This window comes from Tachyglossus aculeatus, chromosome 2 (genome assembly GCF_015852505.1).
Source record: "Tachyglossus aculeatus isolate mTacAcu1 chromosome 2, mTacAcu1.pri, whole genome shotgun sequence".
Classification (NCBI taxonomy): Eukaryota; Metazoa; Chordata; class Mammalia; order Monotremata; family Tachyglossidae; genus Tachyglossus; species Tachyglossus aculeatus.
The window spans coordinates 30,667,230-30,688,830 of record NC_052067.1 but is presented as its reverse complement, the minus strand read 5'-3'; the positions used below and the strand labels follow the sequence as shown (position 1 = coordinate 30,688,830).

At 45.6% G+C, this 21,601-nt stretch overlaps 1 protein-coding gene across 1 annotated transcript; it reads right to left on the bottom strand.

The window, feature by feature from the left end:
• Nucleotides 1-10,916: 10,916 nt before the first annotated feature.
• On the bottom strand, nucleotides 10,917-15,993 carry PP2D1 (protein phosphatase 2C like domain containing 1). The gene is made up of 3 exons (XM_038773056.1): nucleotides 15,960-15,993; nucleotides 14,203-15,245; nucleotides 10,917-12,214 (listed from the first exon to the last, which is right to left on the bottom strand). Exons 1-3 carry the CDS (start codon nucleotides 15,977-15,979, stop codon nucleotides 11,250-11,252), a joined length of 2,028 nt encoding a protein of 675 aa, XP_038628984.1. The 5' UTR covers nucleotides 15,980-15,993; the 3' UTR covers nucleotides 10,917-11,249.
• Nucleotides 15,994-21,601: the final 5,608 nt, after the last annotated feature.

The window sequence follows — 21,601 nt, the reverse complement described above, 5'->3', positions numbered from 1 at the left end:
CTTGTACTTCCCAAGCGCTTAGTACAGTGATCTGCACACAGTAAGCGCTCAATAAATACGATTGATTGAATGAATGAATGAGCAGCATTATAGGAAGAAGCCCCTTAACCCCTTATAGGCCTTAAATCCAATGCTGTGTCGTGTCCTGAGGTAGTGTGTCAATCGGAGGTTCCGAGAAGTGCAGTAATGAAAGAAGTCATTCCCAGTCGATGTCAGAAATTTTTGAAATATTGCCATGTAAAATGAGGGATGATCAGTGCAATTAGTTGGAACTTATGCTTCAAAATATGCTCTAAGCAGTCTTTCCTAAAACTGTCCAAATGGCAAAAGGAATTAACACCACACTGCTAATGGGGGGTGAGTAATGTGTTGCTGCTCAGGTAGAGCTCTGCTTGTGTTAGCACCACTTCCTTTTTAAGGATTTCATATGCCAATGTACAGAATGAGATGAGATATAAGATAGTGCTGCAAACAGCCATGAACCTCATGAAAGAAAGCTGAATTTTCCTCAACAACTCTGGACTCCAAATGCCTGGGGAATCAGGTAAGTTAAATTGGATTGTGTATATTTCCTTCAACCTCTCTGCCCAGTGTGTATTTTGTGTTTAAACTTCAACTTTAATTATATCATAAATATATAATTTGCGATAAAGTGGAGAGTAATCTACCTCAAACGCTTAGTGCACTGTTCTGCCTACACTAAGCACTCCATAAATATAATAGACCGAATGGAAAAGGGAACATTGTTACCGCCAAGATGGGGTCTTCCAAGTAAGTTACTTCTGAGCGCTTTGTCGTCTTTGAGCAGCTGGAGTACGATGAATTTTGCATCGTGAGTTTGTGTTCCCTGAAGTTTAACAGTATACCCGTGAAGGCTACAGAGAAAGAGTTGGTGCCTTCAATCAATCAGTCGTACTTATTGGGCACTTACTGTGTGCAGAGCACTGTACTAAGCGCTTGGGAAGTACAAGTTGGCAACAATACATGTGTATGAAAATTGAACGTTCCGTTACTCATATCTTTACTAATATTTCTTCATCAGCTCTGCCATCTAAACCTAGCAGAGTACACCAAGAGCCCTCCCAGGTGTTTTGAGTTTTAATGTGCATCTTAAAAAAAATAAAAACAGCATCTCCACCTCTGTATTGAGTGCTTACTGGGCGCAGGGCACTGTACTAAGCACTTGGAAGCCAGCCCGTGGAAACAATCGCGGGCTCTGTGCCCTCTTTGGTGGGCAGGCCCTTGCCCGAATCGTCCCGGACCGTTTTGAGGATGTACTGAGGAGGTCGGTGCAAATTTCAAACGCCACCCGCCCGAACCCACCAAGCCAAAGCGTTGGAAACCCCAGGTGACGTGGTATCACGGCCGGCCGAAAAGTGGGGTTGCAGTAGGAGGGCGTTGGGTTAGATTAAGCCGGCATTTGGGGAGGTGTTCTGGTTCTAGGGGAGGGCATGGGATTGAGGTTCAGGGGAAGGTCCGTAGGGATTTGGCTGGCTGGGCCTCGGCCTCCTCTGCAGGGTGAGCAAGGCGGGGGGCGGGTAATAATAAAAATAGGGGTATTAATGATGATGGCATTTGTTAAGCGCTTACTATGTGCAAAGCACTGTTCTAAGCGCTGGGGGGGGGGATACAAGGTGATCAGGTTGTCCCACGTGGGGCTCACAGTCTTAATTCTCATTTTACAGATGAGGTAACTGAGGCTCAGAGAAGTTAAGTGACTTGCCCAAGGTCACACAACAGGCATGTGGTGGAGTCAGGATTCGAACCCATGACCTCTGACTTGATTACTATGTACCAAACACTGTTCTAAGCGGTGGGGGTGGGGGGAAATACAAGGTAATCAGGTTGTCCCACGTGGGACTTGATCTTAATCCCCATGTTACGGACGAGGGAATTTAGGCCCAGAGAAGTGAAGTGACTTAATAGTAATAATAATGGCATTTGTTAAGCAGTTACTATGTGCAAAGCACTGTTCTAAGCGCTGGGGGGATACAAGGTGATCAGGTTGTCCCACGGGGGGCTCACAGTCTTAGTCCCCATTTTACAGATGAGGTAACTGAGGCCCAGAGAAGTTAAGTGACTTGCCCAAAGTCACACAGCTGACAAGTGGTGGAGTCAGAATTAGAACCCACGACTTCCGACTCCCAAGCCCACGCTCTTTCCACAGAGCCACGCGGCTTCTTAATGGTGGTATTTGTTTTAGCTGGCTTCGTGGAAAGAGCCCGGGCTTTGGAGTCAGAGGTCGTGGGTTCGAATCCCGACCCTGCCACGTGTCAGCTGTGTGACTTAGGGCAAGTCACTTCACTTCTCTGGGCCTCATTTCCCTCATCTGTAAAATGGGGACTAAGACCGTGAGCCCCACGTGGGACAACCTCATTACCTTGTATTTACCCCAGCACTTAGAACAGTGCTTTGCACTTAGTAAGTGCTTAACAAATACCATCATTATTCGAAGCAGAGCGGTGTAGCGCCTGGGAGTCAGAAGGTTGTGGGTTCTAATCCCGTTGTGCCACTTGACTGCCGCGTGGCCTTGGGCAAGTCACTTCACTTCTCCAAGCCTCAGTTTCCTCAGCCGTAAAATGGGTATTAAGACTGTGAGCCCCATGTGGGGCAGGGGTTCTGGCCAACCCGATTTGCCTGCGCTTAGTACAAGGCCTGGCCCATAGTAAGCGCTTAACAAATACCACAATCATTACTATTATTAGAAGCAGCGTGGTTTAGTGGCAAGAACACGGGTTTGGGAGTCAGAGGACGTGGGTTCTACTCCGGATCTGCCACCTCTGTGCTGTGTGACCTTGGGCAAGCCACTTCACTTCTTGGTGCCTCAGTTGCCTCATCTGTCACATGGGGATGAAGACTGTGAACCCCAGACGGGACAACCTGATGACCACCAGTGCTTGGCACATAGTAAGTGCTTACCCAACACTGTCGTTATTATTCACTTATTATTATATAATAAATATTCTATGTAAAATATAGCATAAAATAATATATTATGTAACATTATTATTGTAGAGAAGCAACGTGGCTCAGTGGAAAGAGTCTTGGCTTGGGAGTCAGAGGTCATGGGTTCGAATCCCGACTCCGCCACCTATTAGCTGTGTGACTTTGGGCAAGTCACTTAACTTCTCTGTGCCTCAGTTCCCTCATCTGGGAAATGGGGATGAAGACTGTGAGCCCCCCGTGGGACAACCTGATCACCTTGTCTCTACCCCGGCGCTTAGAACAGTGCTTGGCACATAGTAAGCGCTTAACAAATGCCATCACTATTATTCCCAAATGCCGTCATTATTATTCCCAGTGTGAGCCTGAGGGAGGGGGCTCGGGGGTCCGGTCCCGCGCCTGCCGCTGGCCCCCGTTGCCCCTGCCCTCGGGCGGCTCGCCCTCCGCGGGCCCTGCTCCTCAGCCTAACGCGGTAAGCCCGGCGGGCGCCGGGGCGAGGGGGAGGCGGGGGGGCTCTCCCTCTCTCTTCTCTCTTTCCCCCTCTCTCTCCTCCTCTTTCCTTCTCTCCCCCTTCTCTCTCTCTCTCCTGTCTCCCTCCCTCTGCCTCCCTCTCTCTTTCTCTCCCTTTCCCCTGTCTCTTTCTTTCCTCTCTCCCTCCCTCTCCTTCTCTTTCCCTCTCTCCCCCTTCTCTCTCTCTCCTCTCTCCCTCTCTCTCCTCTTTCCCTCTCTCCCCTTCTCTCTCTCTCCTCTGTCTCCTTCCCTCTGTCTCCCTCTCTTTCTCTCCCTTTCCCCTCTCTTTCTCTCCTCTCTCCCTCTCTCTCCTCTCTTTCCCCCTCTCCTTCTCCCTCCCTCCCTCCGTCTGTCTGTCTCCCTCTCTCTCCTCTCTCTCTCGCCCCCCTCCTTCTCTCTCCCTCCGTCTATGTGTCTGTCTGTCTGTCTCTCTCTCCCTCTCCTCTCTTTCCCCCCCCCTCTCTCTCTCTCCTTCTCTCCCTCTCTGGCTCTCTCCTCTTCCCCACCCCTCTGTCTGTCTGTCTCTCTCCTCTCCCCCTTCCTCTGTCTGACTCTCTCTCCTCTCTCCCTCCCTCTGTCTGTTCCTCTCCTCTCTCCCTCTCTCTTCTCTCTTTCTCCCTCTCTTCTCTCTTTCCCCCCTCCTCCTCTTTCCCTCTCTCCCCCCTCTCTCTCCTGTCTCCCTCCGTCTCCCTCTCTCTCTCTTTCCCTTTCCCCTCTTTTTCTCTCCTCTCTCCCTCTCTCTCTTCTCTTTCCCCCCTCTCCTTCTCTCTCCCTCCCTCTGGTTGTCTCTCTCCCTCTCTCCTCTCTCTTTCGTCCCCCTCCTTCTCTCTCCCTCCGTCTATGTGTCTGTCTATCTCTTTCTCTCTCTCTCCCTCTCCTCTCTTTCCCCCTCTCTCTTTCTCTCTCCTTCTCTCCCTCTCTGGCTCTCTCCTCTTCCCCACCCCTCTGTCTGTCTGTCTCTCTCCTCTCCCCCTTCCTCTGTCTGTCTGTCTCTCTCCTCTCCCCCTTCCTCTGTCTGTCTGACTCTCTCTCCTCTCTCCCTCCCTCTGTCTGTTCCTCTCCTCTCTCCCCTCTTTCTCACTCTGTCTTCTCTTTCCCCCTCTCTCTCCTTCTCTTTCCCTCTCTCCCCCTTCTCTCTCTCTCTCTCTCCCCTGTCTCCCTCCCTCTGTCTCCCTCTCTCTCTCCCTTTCCCCTCTCTTTCTCTCCTCTCTCCCTCTCTCTCCTCTCTTTCCCCCCTCTCCTCTCTCCCTCCCTCTGTCTGTCTCTCTCCCTCTCTCTCCTCTCTCTTTCTCTCCCTCCCCTCTATCCGTCTCCCCCACCTCACTGTCCGTCTGTCCGTCCCCGGGCCACTCACAGCTCCGCCCCCAGAAACTGCCCAAACTCGGCGTCTAACAATAGAGTAATGATGGTATTTGGTAAGCGCTTACTATGGTGCCCAGCATTCTTCTAAGCGCCGGGGTGGGGGGTGATACAAGGTAATCAAGTTGTCCCACGTGGAGCCCACAGTCTTCATCTCCATTTTACAGATGAGATAACTGAGACCCACAGAAGTGAAGTGGCTTCCCGAGAGCCACACAGCAGACAGGTGGCGGAGCTGGAATTCGAACCCATGTCATCTGGTTTCCAAGCCGGGGCTCTTACCACTAAAACCAGGCTGCTTCTCACCTACGCGTCTAGTCTGCCTGCAAGGTAAACCCACCTGCCCCTTCTCCTCTGCCCCTCTGTCCTACTGCCCCACTGCCCGGGAGGTGCTGCCACCCCCTTCTGCCCACCATGGGAGGGCAAGGCCCCGCCGGGTACCTGGCCAAGGAGGAGGGAGCTTTCCCTCGGGAACCTGCTGTGGAGTCAGGGCTGCTGGCCATGCTGCACTATTCTAAGCTCTGGGGTAGATGATACAAGGTGATCAGGTTGTCCCACGTAGGGCTCACAGTCTTAATCCCCATTTTACAGATGAGGGAACTGAGGCCCAGAGACGTTAAGTGACTTGCCCAAAGTCACAGAGCTGACAAGTGGCGGAGCCGGGATAGAGAGGGCAGTAACATATCATCGATCTCCTTAATATATCTTTCAACATTGAGGATGACAGTCTGTGAAGAAAATTAACCTGCCAAACGGCTTTTGCTCCGAGTAGTCACCACTCTGCAGCTCGAGACATCAAGAATAGTAAAAGCTCCCAGATCTGACAGTGAACCAGCTGAAATCTAAGAACCAGGAAGCGATAGGGAATGTGTCCGTTGGTTTTTGGCTCAGTGGAAAGAGCACGGGCTTGGGAATCAGAGGTCATGGGTTCTAATCCCGGCTCTGTCGCTTGTCAGCTGTGTAACTTCGGTGAAGTCACTTCACTTCTCTGTGCCTCAGTTACCTCATCTGTAAAATGGGAATTAAAAGTGTAAGCCCCACGTGGGACAACCTGATCACCTTGTATCCTCCCCAGCGCTTAGAACGGTGCTTTGCACATAGTAAGCGCTTAACAAATGCCATCATTATTATTTTTATTGTTGTTGTGTTGTACTCTCCCAAGCGCTTAGTACAGTGCTTTGCACACAGTAAGTGCTCAATAAATACAATTGAATGAGTGAATGATGTACTTCTCAGCTGGGTGCCCAGACGCCTCACCAGGTAGAACCCTGAGGAAATGCCATAGGATTTCAGAGATGCCACCATGTTTAAGAAGAAGGGAAGAGTGCCAACCTTGGAAATTATTATGGGATCTCACTGCTAACAAGTCCTTTGAGAGAAAGGGTCCGTGTCTAATTCCCACCTGTATACTTTTTCCCAGTGCTTAGTACAGTGCTCTCCACACAGTAAGTGCTTAAGAAATACTATTACCGCTTCTGCTGTCAGACCACAGCAGGACATAGTAGACATGATCTTTGCCACTGGCACAGACAAGAAAAACACCCAGATCTCTTGGCTCAGTGGAAAGAGCACGGACTTGGGAGTCAAAGGTCATGAGTTCTAATTCCGCCTCCGCCACTTATCGGCTGTGTGACTTTGGGCAAGTCACTTAACTTCTCTGTGCCTCAGGTACCTCATCTGTAAAATGGGGAATAAGATTGTGAACCCCATGTGGGACAACCTGATCACCTTGGATCCTCCCAGCGTTTAGAACAGTGCTTTGCACATAGTAAGTGCTTAACAAATACCATTATTATTATTATATGGTCTTCACGGGTTTTATGGAGATGATTGACATTATTAGTCATTTGGGCTTAGGCAACAAGTAAAAAATTTAAGCCGCCTTGGGCAGTTTATCAAGATCCCAAAGTTATTCAACAGTTTCATGGCTGGCCATGTCAGCTTTAGAGGAGCCTTCGCTCATTCTTTTGCTATTACCAGTGAACTAGAATAGTTCCATATATTAAGTCTAGTTGTATTCATTTTATTCAGCTGTACTAGGGGATGTACTTTGGTGTTGGAATATGATTCCAATCCCCTCGAAGATGCAACAGGCTGAAAGTATCAAAAGTCCTAGAATCACTAGTACTGGGGCCCCTGTTAACTAGGTTATTTTTTGTTGTTGCTGTTTTTATTTTTTTTTTGGTATTTGTTAAGCGCTTACTATGTGCCAAGCTCTGTTCTAAGTGCTAGGGTAGATGCAAGGTAATCAGGTTGTCCCATATGGGGCTCACAGTCTCAATCCCCATTTTACAGATGAGGGAACTGAGGCCCAGAAAAGTAAAGTGACTTGCCCAAAGTCAGTGGCGGAGCCGGGATTAGAACCCACAACCCCTGACTCCCAAGCCCAGGCTCTTTCCACTAAGCCACGCTGCTTCTCCAAGAAGACATGCTAGCCTATCTGTCCTATCCTATCCCAACTGGATTACTGCATCAGCCTCCTCTCTGATCTCCCATCCTCCTGCCTCTCCCCACTTAAATCTATACTTCACGCTGCTGCCTGGATCATCTTTGTGCAGAAACGCTCTGGGCATGTTACTCCCCCCCTCAAAAATCTCCAGTGACTACCAATCAACCCACGCATCAGGCAAAAACTCCTCACCCTTGGCTTCAAGGCTGTCCATCACCTCGCCCCCTCCTACCTCACCTCCCTTCTCTCCTTCTACAGCCCAGCCCGCACCCTCCACTCCTCTGCCGCTCATCTCCTCACCGTGCCTCGTTCTCACCTGTCCCACCGTGGACCCCCAGCCCACGTCCTCCCCCTGGCCTGGAATGCCCTCCCTCCGCACATCCACCAAGCTAGCTCTCTTCCTCCCTTCAAAGCCCTACTGAGAGCTCACCTCCTCCAGGAGGCCTTCCCACACTGATCCCTGTCCTTCTTCTCCCCCTCCCCATCCCCCCACCCTACCTCCTTCCCCTCCCCACAGCATCTGTATATATGTTTGTACAGATTTATTACTTTATTTTACTTGTACATATTTATTCTATTTATTTTAATTTGTTAATGATGTGCATCTAGCTTTACTTCTATTTATTCTGATGACTTGACACCTGTCCACATGCTTTGTTTTGTTCTCTGTCTCCCCCTTCTAGACTGTGAGCCCGTTGTTGGGTAGGGACCGTCTCTAGATGTTGCCAACTTGTCCTTCCCAAGCGCTTAGTACAGTGCTCTGCACACAGTAAGCGCTCAATAAATACTATTGAATGAATGAATGAATGAATGAATGCTAGATACCATTTCTCAGGATTAGCAAAGCACTGTGTGCTGAGCCCTAAGCAGTATGGCATAGTGGATAGAGCTCGGGCCTGTGAGTCAGAAGGTCATGAGTTCTAATCCCGGCTCCACCACTTGTCTGCTGTGTAACTTTGGGCAAGTCACTTCACTTCTCTGGACCTCAGTTCCCTCATCTGTAAAATGGGGATTGAGACTGTGAGGCCCACATGGGACAGGAACTGTCCAACCCTATTTGCTTGTATCCACCCCATCATCATCATCATCAATCGTATTTATTGAGCGCTTACTGTGTGCAGAGCACTGTACCCCAGCACTTAGTACAGTGCCTGGCACAAAGTAAGTGCTTAACAAGTGCAAAAACTATTTTTATTATTATTATTATTATTTCTAGCCTGCTCCTGGCAAACCTCATACCTAGCCAAAGATCTCCATTGGCAACACAGAACTGAAGGCTGTAAATGAATTATGCTATCTAGACACTGAACAGTTATGCCAAAATGGACAAGAATGTAGAAAACCAAATCAAGAAGGCCAGAATTCCTTTGGGAGACTGACAGAGAGACACTAACATTGCATCATGATTCAGACCAAATTGAAAGGTTGAGAAGCAATTTTAGACAACTTTGGTGGCCATGAGACCTACCCGTACCTCTGTCACCAGATTTGTGTGAGGTGTGAGGTCCTGGCAAGAACACCAAGCCCATGCTATTGTCCCCATAAGATTGGCACCAGGAAGGTAAGGTGATTAAATCAATCAATCGTATTTATTGAGCGCTTACTGTGTGCAGAGCACTGTACTAAGCGCTTGGGAAGTACAAGTTGGTAACATATAGAGATGGTCCCTACCCAAAAGTGGGCTCACATTCTAGAAGGGGGAGACAAAGAACAAAACGAAACATATTAACAACATAAAATAAATAGAATAGATATGTACAAGTAAAATAAATAAATAGAGTAATAAATAGGTACAAACATATATACATATATACAGGTGCTGTGGGGAAGGGAAGGAGGTAAGGCGGGGGGGATGGAGAGGGGGAGGAAAACTAAACTCACTGCTCCCCCCGACCCCACGGCTTCTTAGGCAGGGCAGACAGCAGTAGCTGGCCAGTCCTGCTCTTTAAAGCCAGCTGGAGGCTAGAAATGAAGCTGAGATGGTGATTACATGTTTTGCTCCCTTCTTGTACATATTTACGATTCTATTTATTTTGTTAATGTTGCACATCTAGCATTATTTCTATTTATTCTGATGACACCCGTCCATATGTTGTGTTTTGTTGTCTGTCTCCCCCTTCTAGACTGTGAGCCCGTTGTTGGGTAGGGACCATCTCTATATGTTGCCAACTTGTACTTCCCAAGCACTTAGTACAGTGCTCTGCACACAGTAAGTGCTCAATAAATACGATTGAATGAATGAATGAATGAATGAACGAACAGGCTGAGGTAGGAACCTGTTCCCTCCCTGGAACCCAACAGAGTTCCTCATGCCTTCTCCGCTCTATGGGCCTGATCCGAGACTCCTTTCATCCCTAGTCCCAAAGCTCTGAGGCACTATTTATTCTGATGACTTGACACCTGTCCATATGTTTTGTTTTGTTGTCTGTCTCCCCCTTCTAGACTGTGAGCCCACTGTTGGGTAGGGACTGTCTCTATATGTTGCTAGCTTGTACTTCCCAAGCGCTTAGTACAGTGCTCTGCACACAGTAAGCGCTCAATAAATACGATTGATTGATTGATTGACCTATCTTTCCTCAGGCCTCCTAGAGCCCCTGTCCTCCCCAGGGGGCCGTGCGGCCTACGGAAGAACCTCTTTTGTACCTCTGAGCTCTGACACTGATCAGTCAATCGGTCGTATTTACAGTACAGTGCTTGGCACAAAGTAGGCGCTTAACAAATACTATTATTATTATTATTGAGCACTTACTGGGTGCAGAGCACCATACTAAGTGTTTGGGAGAGGCCTAGTGGGTACACTCCGGGCCTGGGCATCAGAGAGACCTGGGTTCTAATCCCAGCTCTACCACTTGTCTGCTGTGTGACCTAGGGCAGGTCACTTAGCTTCTCTGTGCCTCAATTACCACATCTATAAAATGGGAATTAAGACTGTGAACCCCACGTGATACAGGGACTGTGTTCAACCTGATTAGCTTGCATTTACCCCAGCTCTTAGGATAGTGTCTGACACATAGTAAGTGCTTAACAAATACCCTAAAAAAGTACAATATAATAGAGATATTTTATAACTACTTAGTTCTCGACAAGGCTTTTCTTCAGCTCTTGATCCCCACACTTCCTTTATGGTTAGAACAGAGGATCTAGTCCTGATTCTGCAGGTTAGGGGAATGCCTTATGGACCTATGCCATCAGCGGAGGTCGTTTCTTACTGAAGAACCATCCAGGACATCTCCTGTGGCCCAACAGGAATCCAGAAACAATGACTGGCTAGTGTTATAATAATAATAATAATAATAATGGCATTTGTTAAGTGCTTACTATGTGCAAAGCACTGTTCTAAGCACTGGGGGGGAGATACAAGGTGATCAGGTTGTCCCACGTGGGGCTCACATTCTTAATACTCATTTTACAGATGAAGTAGTTGAGGCACAGAGAAGAGAAGTGACTTGTCCAAAGTCACACAGCTGACAAGTGGTGGAGCCAGGATTAGAACCCATGACCTCTGGCTCCCAAGCCCGTGCTCTTTCCACTGAGCCATGCTGCTTCTCTAGTAGCCTTGTTTTCCAAAGTTTTCCAAGGTTTTGGGGATCTGTACGGTATATTGGACTAATTTTCTTAGGCGTTTTCATCAATGAAATTGGCCAAAGGTGTCAGAAGAGCTGGTTTAATTTGTTTGCAGAAACTTCTTGTGCGGATTGTTGCTTGCAGAAACTAATTGGCATAATTAGGCTAGTAAAGGAAATGGCCTTTCCCCAAAACGAAGTTTTTTATTGGGAGGCTCAGGTTTGAATAGAGTAGTGTAAAGAGGAAATGATCAGGAAATTGTCAATTATCAGGTTCAGCATGAAAAAGGAAACCTGTTCAACAGCAGTACATTACATAGGCTAGAGAAAACTTGTTGCTAGCAAGATTACGCCTAAGACAGGGTTTTAATAGTCCTAATATGGTATTGTTTTCTTAAGGCATTCAGTATTGGTAAGTGTGTCCTTCATATTCTAGGACGTTTTAGAAGATTTTCACAGCCCCTGAGAAGTGCCACCAAAACAGTGATGTTATCGCGAGAACCTGCCTTTAAAGCAGCTTCTACCAGCTGTTTGCTAATGTATTCTGCTGCTTCATCGTAGAAACTCTTAAACTCTGTTTCCATCTGCCCTGAACTTGACTGGGTCGTATTACTAGGCAAGCTGAGTTCCTCATCGATTTCTTGCCCGCTGTCTCTCTCCAGATGCCGCATTTCCAAATGGAAATCATCAGCATCGGGCGAATGCGCCACTTGCCTACTTACCGAGAGGTCCACGTTATGAGATGAGCTTGGTTTTGCGGCCATCGGCTTCAAGAGGCTTTCACTCACATATTGGGTTGGGTCTAGACTTTGAAAATGCTGATCATCTTCACCAGATTGCCGAATTTTTGAGTCTCTGGGGGACACCGAGCTTGCTGCCGGTCGTTTGTGAGGAAATGCGGTCCTATCAAAATACAGTAACTTGATGTTGTCATCTGGGTGAGTAATGTTGATTGAATCGTTACTTGCCAGATGGAGAGCTGGAAACACAGACAGCTGGCTTTTGGAGGACTGGATGTGCTCTTGTTGGAGAAGATCATACATTTCCTCATAAGTCTCGAGCATCGTCATTACCAGTGCCATAACCTCACTTTTATCAAGAACTTCCCAAAGGCCATTGGTAGCTAATATAAGGAACTGGCAGAAGTCATCTATAGGGACGGAGATGGTTTGAGGTACAGGAATGAAAGACTTCTTGAACTTCGGATTTCCGTGATGTCCAAGACCCCGGGTAGTTTTGACGATCCCTTCTGTTAGTCCTGTTGGTTCGTTTGGACTGATTGTTCCTCCATCTCCCTGTATCCGTCTCCTTTCACTTAGGCTTCGAGTGCTGTGTTCTTTGGTGAGACAGTAGCTTCTTCCATTTCTGCATAAGACTGCGTGCGCATTTCCTAAAAAGATTTGAAAAAGTCACCTCAGGCTGAATGTTTAATGGGTTATTTCTATATTCATTCATTCATTCAATTGTATTTATTGAGCACTTACTGTGTGCAGAGCACTAAACTAAGTGCTTGGGAAGTCCAAATCATCAACATGTAGAGATGGTCCCTACCCAACAATGGGCTCACAGTCTAATAATAATAATAATAATAATAATAATAATAATAATAATAACAGCATTTATTAAGCGCTTACTATGTGCAAAGGACTGTTCTAAGCACTGGGGAGGTAACAGGGTGATCAGGTTGTCCCACATGAGGCTCACAGTCTTAATCCCCATTTTACAAATGAGGTAACTGAGGCCCAGAGAAGTTAAGTGACTTGCCCAAAGTCACACAGCTGACAATTGGCGAAGCTAGGATAATGAATAACTACTTTATAATGACAGACATGTTTGATACTTGGATGTTTCTTATGTTGTGATTCTTTTTTTTTACTTTAAAAAATGGTAAGCCTAATCAGGAGAGTCATATTAATGCTGCACGCCTGAAAGATGAAACAGTCAATGGAATCTTCATTCAGTTCTAGTCTGGCTGTGGCACTTGACCCCTTTTTCCTTCTAACAAAAATGAGGTCCCAAACGGTCAATCAGTCAATCAATCAGTCATATTTACTGAGTTCCTACTGGGTGCAAGCCTCTGGACTGGTGCTTAGGAGAGTACAGAGGGTAAAATGATGACATGATCCCTGTCCTCAAGGAGTTTCCAGGCCAGTGGTAAAGACAGAAACTAAAATAGTTTATATCTGGGGAAGAAGGAAAAGGGGTATGTACATGAATAAATTATAAGTAACAGGGTGTTTAAGGTAACTAAATACTTTTGGAGGTTGTGCATACTTTGTGTGCATACTGAAGGTTAGGTGGTGCAGATGTGCTGAAGTGGCTGTTGGGGTGATATAACCTGGCAAGATTACAGTTTAATTGGGGAAGGCCTCTTAGAGGAGATGTGGCTTCAAAAGGGCTATAACGTATAAAGATGGGGAGAACTGTGGTCTGTCAGATTTGAAATCAGAGCGGATATCAGATGGGGAAAAGAAGTCGGCATCGGGAGAGATGAGAACAAAGAGCGGGGAGTAAGCTATCTTGAAAGGAACGACGAGTGTGAGCCAGGGTGTGGTGGCTGAAGAGAGTAGACAGGATGGAGAAGGATAATCGAGTGCCTTAAAGTCAGTGGTCAGGATACACTGCTGGATGTGGAGAGAATAGGGGAACCATTGGAAATTTTCAAGGAGTGGGGAGATAGTTGAAAAACGTCATTTTATCGAACTGATCCAGACAGCCGACTGAAAGGAGGGGCTGGAGGCAGGGAGACCATTGGAGAGGCTGGTATAGTAGTGAATCTGGGATATGACAAGGTCCTGGACCAGTGTGGATGGAGAGAAGGGAAGGATTCCGAAAATGTTATGAAGGAAGAACCAATGATATTTGGCAACAGGTGGAATATAGGGTTAAAAAGAGACAGAGGAATCCAGGATAATGTCAATGTGTCAGACTTCAAAGAAGGGGAGGGTGGTGGTGTTTTTGCAATGGTGATGGGAAAGTTAGGTGCAGGAGAGGATTTGGTGGGGAAGGTGATAAGGTGAGGCCTCATTCACAGTATTAGGGGGTTCACTTGACGGTCTCCTCAAGGACAAAGCAGTTGCTGCAGCCTGGTATCCCATGATTTGCAAACTTGTATATTCCAGGGATACTGTTTATTTGAGAATTGAATAGCCCCTCAAATAGTTTCTAGTCGTTCCTACATACTACTCTCCTCCTACTTGTATCCATCACACCCGATATCTTGATCTTCCCCAAATCTCTATTTTCTCATTCCTTATTCTCCTTCTGACCCTTGGGACCCCCATACACATTCCTGGCTCCAGTGGCACAGTGACATAATATTGTTTCCTGACCTTATGGGAGGTTTTCTGTCATTAGAAGACACAATGAGCATCTTACCAGTATTAGCAATGTGTAATACTCCACCAATACTTTCGCATTCTTGCATTGACTGGGTACAAATCAAGCCTTCATAAAGATTGGTTGATTTTTCTTCCACCTTAGTTGCGATACTTTCAACACCAGTACCATCCTTAACCTTGTTAGATTCCATTAAGCAGATAACACACGAACAACCACTCCAGCGGACCCTGGAAACTTCCTCCCTTCCGAGTTGCAAAAGTCTGTCCATTCTCCAGAAGGCTTTAGCAAAGGCTTTATGGAGCCATTCGTAACCGCTCTTCTTCAGTGATTCCCCCTTTCCCGCTTCTGAAGAGAAAACATCTTCCAGCTTTCTGAATTCAGCAGTAATGACTGTGTCAAATGAATCTATCATTTGTCGATCCTCTGTGGTCATTTGGTAGGAAGAATCAGACTTGGAAAGTTGGTCAAGAAGTAAAATGGGGAGTTCTTTTCGGGCGGCGTTGGCAGCAGCTGCCCCGTGATGTCCATCAAACAAACCAAAAAAGCACACATTTGGTCTGTTACCGTAATTATCCAATATTATGAATGTATCTTCCATCAAAACTCTCCATGGAGAATTCCTATCTTCACAAATGGCTACTGCATGAATGAGCAGATTGTTGATTTCGCTTAGATGGACAGAACTTCCAACTACACTTGGAAGGATCTTAAAGGACTCACTTTCCTTTCTTTTCTTGAGAAGCTCATATGAACTGTCGATGCTTTGTCGGATTTTTTGGTTGAACAAAGAAGCCTCCATTAACTTGGAAAGTAAATACTGTCTCTGAAGGGTGAGGGTTTTTCTATCTGGTCTCCTGCCCCTGGACCACTGAAAACCCATTGTGGCCATAGCTTTGTGTAGTTTTTTGTGATAAAAAAAGCCAGATGGACGGATATCTTGTTTGCATACCGAACAGGGAAACGTGATCTCTTGGTCGACAGTCCCAGGCACCTTACTGTATATTTGCCGGTATTCATTTTCATCTCCAGTGATGCGAGGTATTACCGCTACACTCACTAGGTCTGGTTTCCATATCACTCTGCAAAACAAAGAGACACTGTACACCAACCTAAATTGACTCAAAACTGTAATCGTCTTTTACTAGGTCCTCTGTTCTCCAGTTTGACTTGGATTGCTTTTTGATGTGGGGAAAGCACCCTCTGGAAGATCTATGTATGCAAATTCAATCAAACCAGAACTTCGGTAGCCAAGCAAAGCGGATATTTGAAGGGAACGGCCCAGAAAAATCAAACACAATTCTAGTTTTGACCGAGTTACCGGAAAGAGTTAGGTATTTCTCTGAATTAGTTTCGAAACAGCAAGCAGATCAGATTGGCATAAGCAAAATTAAAAATCCGCCCATCTAAGCAAGACAACGCTTTATCAACAAATCTTTTCCATCCTTCCACAAAGCTATCAATGAATCAAGCAATCAATGGTATTTACTGAGCACTTGCTGTATGCAGAGCACTGTACGAAATGCTTGGGAAAGTACAATAGAGTTGGTAGACATGATCCCCAAGAAGCTTAGAGTCTACAGGGGGAGACAGATATTAAAATAAATTGGGATTTAGAAGTACTGAGTACCTCTGGTAATTCTTGGGTATTTCTCCAGTAACAGTCTGTCCTGATTTCCAGATTTGATTTAATTTCTAAGTATTATAGAGTCGTATATGTAGATAAGAGCCGATATAATTTTCTATCCTCTGCTTTGTTGTTCATTGATGAAAACAACTACCTAACATTAACTTACCTACTACCAGTTTCTTGCATGGTCCTTCAAAATCATGCTTGCCCAGACTGAAGCCCTCCCATACCGTAGAATTTCTTGTTTTCAACTGTTACTATAGCAACCAAATTCTTTCTTAGCCAACAATCATTTGCTCTGTTGTTATAACCACGTATTGAACAATGAAGCCGCAAAAGTGGATATAGATAATAATCATATCGGGTGAACTTACCTTTAGGATTTAAAACTAGCACTCTCTTTAGATTTGCACTTTCTTGTCTTATGCTGTCGAGTAGTCTCCGACCCATAGAGATGCCACGGACACATCTCTTCCAGAACGCCCCACCTCCATCTGCAATCGTTCTGGTAGTGTATTCATTGCGTTTTCTTGGTAAAAATACGGAAGTGGTTTACCATTGCCTCCTTCTATGTGGTAAAATTGAGTCTCCGCCCTTGAATCTCTCCCGTGCCGTTGCTGCCCAGCACAGTTGAGGTTTTAACTTGTAGCAGATTTGCCTTCCACTCGCTAGCCACGGCCCAAGCTGGGAATGGAATGGATATGCCTCTCCTTGACTCTCCCTCCCATAATCGAGACTGGTGGAGTACTGAAAACTCCAGGTGGGACCCTGAGAGGGGATTTGCACTTTAGTAGAATGAAAATGCTCCAGTTGTTAGTTCTCTGGCTCACTGGTTATCTGAAACAAAGCAAGGTTTGGGGTGTAACTCCAGCCCAATGGAAGAAGCATTGGGATTGAGAGCCCCTCCAAAAAAAAAATCCAGGGAAAACTGTAGTTCCCTCCTGTTCATCTGACAGATATGTACCCAGTTTTTTCCAGTTAGCTGAAGCTTTTGGTCAGTGTCATAAATCTCAGTATCATTGTGTCAGATACTTGACTTTTTGTGGTACTTTTAATGTCTAATGGGCTGTCTGACCTAATGACCTTCCTGGGGAGTAGTATCAGCCGATATATTATGAGAGAGAGTAGAGAGCAGGCAATCTGTGTCCAGTGTTCCTTAAAAATTCTTTCCTCACCATCAGGTAGAGGAATAATGGCATGTCACCCCTGTGCTAAAATAGAAAGGGGCAGGAAACGGGTCTAATAAGAATAATTATAATTCTGGTATTTAAGTACTTTCTATGTGCCAGTCACTGTGCTAAGCGCTGGAGTGGATACAAGGAAATCAGGTTGGACACAGTCTCTGTTCCGCATGGGGCTCACCCATGTATCGTGGGGCTGGGTGGAAAGGATGTGATGTGATGTCAAAAGAACAGTGCAGCACCTGTAAGCAGTGCCAGTCAAGGTGCTGGTAACTATAACATGAGTTTTGCTTAATGAAGCGTTCATTAAGAATGTAGACCCCTCATTATAAGAGAACTGAGCTCCTCCAGACTTGACACTGCCAATAAATTATTTGAGCACTTACTGTGTGCAAAGCACCGTACTAAGTGCTTGGGAGAGTACACATTCCTGCCCACAAGAAGCTCACAGTCTTGAGGCGGGGGGACGGCATTAATATAAATAGATAAATAATAAGTTACAGATATTGTGCATATGTGCTGTGGGGATGGGAGGGAGGATGAATGAAGGAGCAAGTAAGAGCGGCACAGAAGGGAGTTGGAGAAGAGGAGAGGAGGGCTTAGGGAAGGCTTCTTGGAGGAGATGTGGTTGCAATAAGGTTTTGAAGTGGGGGAGAGCAATTATCTGTCTAATATGAGGAGGGAGCGCGTTCCAGGCCAGAGGTAGGTTGTGGGCAAGAAGTAGGTGGCAGCGAGATTGATGAGATCAAGGTACAGTGAGAAGGTTAGCATTAGAGGAATGAAGTGTGCAGGCTGGGTTGCAGTAGGAGAATAGTGAGCTGAGGTAGGAGGGGGCAAGATGATAAAGTGCTTTAAAGCCAATAGAGAGGAGTTTTCTTTGATGCGGAGGTGGATGGGCAACCACTGCCCAATAGCATTTATTTAGGGCCTATTATTTGCCAAGTGCACTGCTAAGTTCTGGGTCAAATAATCAGATCAGTTATGGTCTCTGTTCCACTTGGGGCTTTCAGGATGTTCTAACTTTAGCACATTATGTGATTGAATTGTTTTTGCAGCAGGGTGATGTGTTTACATTAACAAAATGGAAATGCAAAAAATAAAGACCAGAAGAAGAAAAAAAATACACAGTCATCTTACATGCATGGTTGTGTTTTAGTTGAAGACCATGCTGTTGATGGTAAGATAACATCCATAGGTATGTGTCACACTGAGAATCCTTTACACACTATCCCTGAAAATATTGCCACATTGTAGTCTTTAACTCATGAAATAATAATTGTGATATTCTTAAGCACTTACTAAGTGTCAAGTAAGGTACTCAGTGCTGGGGTAGATACAAGATAATCAGGTTAGACACAGTTCTGGTCCACATAGGGCTTACAGTGTTAGGGGGAGGGAGAACAGCTATCGAATCCCTATTTTACAGATGAAGAAACTGAGGCACAGAAAAGTTAAGTAACTTGCCCAAGATGACGCAGCAGACAAGTGGCGGAGCCAGGATTGGAGCCCAGTTCCTCAGACTCCTAGGCTTGTGCTCTTTCCACTAGACTATGTTGCTTCTCTGTATCTGATATCTGATCCCCCAAACCAAAGAATACAGGGTACTTGCTCAACTTTGACGTTTTTTATCATCATCAACATCAGTATTTTTTTGAGCTTACTATAAAAAAGTAAAAGATGCAATTCCTGCCTTCAGAGAGCTTGCAGTCTTAAGGGAAAGACATGCAAAAATGAGCAAGTGCACAATTGTTCTAAGAGGGAAGGGATAGCTGTAACAAGTGGATAAATAAGTCATTAGCAATTAGCTAGATGACACTATGAGAGCCTTGCCTTCCCTATTTACATCTTGGCCCCCACATATCCCTTTTCTTCTTCGTGTACATATATGATTTTTAACCTGAAAGGAAGGGCAGGGTCCCTCCACCTTTTCATGACGATGAGATGGGCCTTTGAGATGCAGATAAGTGTGTTAGTCACAATTTATTTTCCTCTTGTTCAACGGAAAACAAATAAGCCAGTTAAAGTGGAAACAGCCAAAAGCATTTTTTTCCTGAACCGTTTGATGGCCCTGTCTTTGATTCATGTTCAAAGCAGATTCAGATACTGTAGGCCGAAGGAAGTTGTGGAACAGATTACCAGATGTCTTCTGAAAGGTGGAGTTGACTGAATTTGACTGAATTTAGGGAAAAATCATCTTTCTAAAAGGGCTAAATTTTTTTAAGGCCTCATTGGATTTAAAACTCTGAAAATTTTCCAACTCAAATACGATTAGTATGATTTTTATATTTTCATTTACAATACCAAAATTTAAAATTATTGTTTTGCTCTGCTAAATTGTAATGAGGGCTTAAAATATATGAGAAACATCCCAAATAAGGCCATGTGGAAACATAATTAAGGAGGGCTGCACACGATAATAACTTGAACTCGATAAAAAATATTTTTCCAGTGTTTATAAACAGTAATTATAAAAAATTAGGTAGCAACTATCTGTGTGGAATTAAAAGTACCTGTTGTTAACTTATCAATCAGTGGTGTTTATTGAGGCTTACAACTTGCAGAGCACTGTACTAAGTGCTTGGGAGAGTACAGTGCAACGGAATTAGCAGACTCATTCCCTGCCCATAATGAATTCACAGTCTATAATAATGGCATTTATTAAGCACTTACTATGTGCAAAGCACTGTTCTAGAGATGTCTATGTAAATAATAATAATAATATTTGTCAAGCACTCACTATGTGTCAAGCATTGTTCTAAGATTTGGGGTAGATACAAGGTTATCAGTTTGGACACAGCCTCTGTCCCACACGGGACTTATAGTCTAGCTAGGATTTAATCCCCATTTTACAGATGAGGAAACTGAGGCACAGAGAAGTTAAGTGTTTTTTCTTAGGTCACACAGTAGACAAGGGGCTGATCCAGAATTAGAACTCAGGTCCTCTTACTCCCAGGTCTGTGCTTTTCCCACTAGGTCACACTGCTTCCCTGTGATCTGGTACAGATGGTTGCTCTTCTAATGAAGATTGACTTTTGTGTTGCTAAGCCAGGCTTGCAGAGCAGAAAACGAGTCATTCCATCAGTGATATTTATTGAGTGCTTACTGTGTGCAGAGCACTGAACTGCGCACTTGGGAGCGAACCGAATAACGGAATTGGTAGACCCAATCCCTTCCACAAGGAGCTTACAGTCTAGAGGTCGAGGCAGACATTCACTGGGTGGCTTGCTGACAGTTAACTCAATATTTATTTTCTCACGGAGGGAAAATACACCGCAGTGAAGGAACAAACCCAGTTTTACATTCATCCATTCATGCCCTCTTCAGAGTGCCTTCAAGGAAGTTGGTGCCGGGGAAAACATTCCCCGTCTGGACAAGGAAGAAAGGGGAAAAAAGACTCTTATAAACTCTTATATTTATTTTGAAAAGCTTCTTTTCTATTACCAATAATGATAAGTAACTAGTTAAATGGAACTTTAAAAGGAATTTAATAAAAGTGAAATTTCCCAGTAGGGGCAGCAGTAGCAGAAGCAGAAGTTGAGAAGCAGCGTGGCTCAGTGGAAAGTGGAAATAACCATTAGCGGAGGAAAGGTTATATGGCCTAGTGGATAGAGCCTGGGAGTCAGAAGGTCACGAGTTCTCATCCTTGCTCCTCCACTTGTCTGCTGTGTGGCCTTGGGCAAGTCATTTCACTTCTCTGTTTCTCAGTTACCTCATCTGTAAAATGGGGAGTAAGACTGTGAGCCCAATGTGGGACAGGAACTGTGTCCAACCCAATTTGCTAGTATTCATTCATTCATTCATTCAATTAATCATATTTATTTCATGCTTACTGTGTGCAGAGCACTGTACTAAGCGCTTGGAAAGTACAATTCAGCAACGAATAGAGACAGTCCCTACCCAACAACGGGCTCACAGTCTAGAAGGAGGAGACAGACAGGGAAACCAAACAAGTTTTCCCAAAGCCCCATCTAGACGGAATGATCATTACCTCAGCGTGGCTCAGTGGAAAGAGCTCGGGCTTTGGAGTCAGAGGTCATGGGTTCGAATACCGACTCTACCACATGTCTGCTGTGTGATCTTGTGTAAGTCACTTAACTTCTCTGGGCCTCAGTTGCCTCATCTGTAAAATGGGGATTAAGATGTGAGCCCCACATGGGACAACCTGATCACCCTGTATCCTTCCCAGCACTTAGAACAGTGCTTTGCACATAGTGAGCGCTTAACAAATGCCAATTATTATTATTATTATTATTATTTTTTTTTTCTTTTTTTTTACCTGTTGGGCCCCATAGACGGTGGTGAACTGAACGAATTCTTCTATCCAGACCAGGCCGTCCCCATCTCTGTCCAGGGCATCGAAGATGGCCCGGAGCCCGGGTCTATCTTCCTGCCCCCCGGAGGGCTTCTCGGGGAGGGGGTCCCCGGGGTCTGGGCCAAGCTGACCCTCCACCAGTTGGAAGTCCAGGGCGCAGAAGGCGGCCGGGGGGAAGGCGGGGAAGAAGTCCAAGTCGTGGCCGGCCTGGTCACCGTTTCGGTGATGCTGCCCTCTCGAAGGGATGATCTCCTGAACGTTGTGGGCAAGGTGGCTCTCCCCCTCCAGACTCCAACCCAGAGAGGGGTCGGGTCC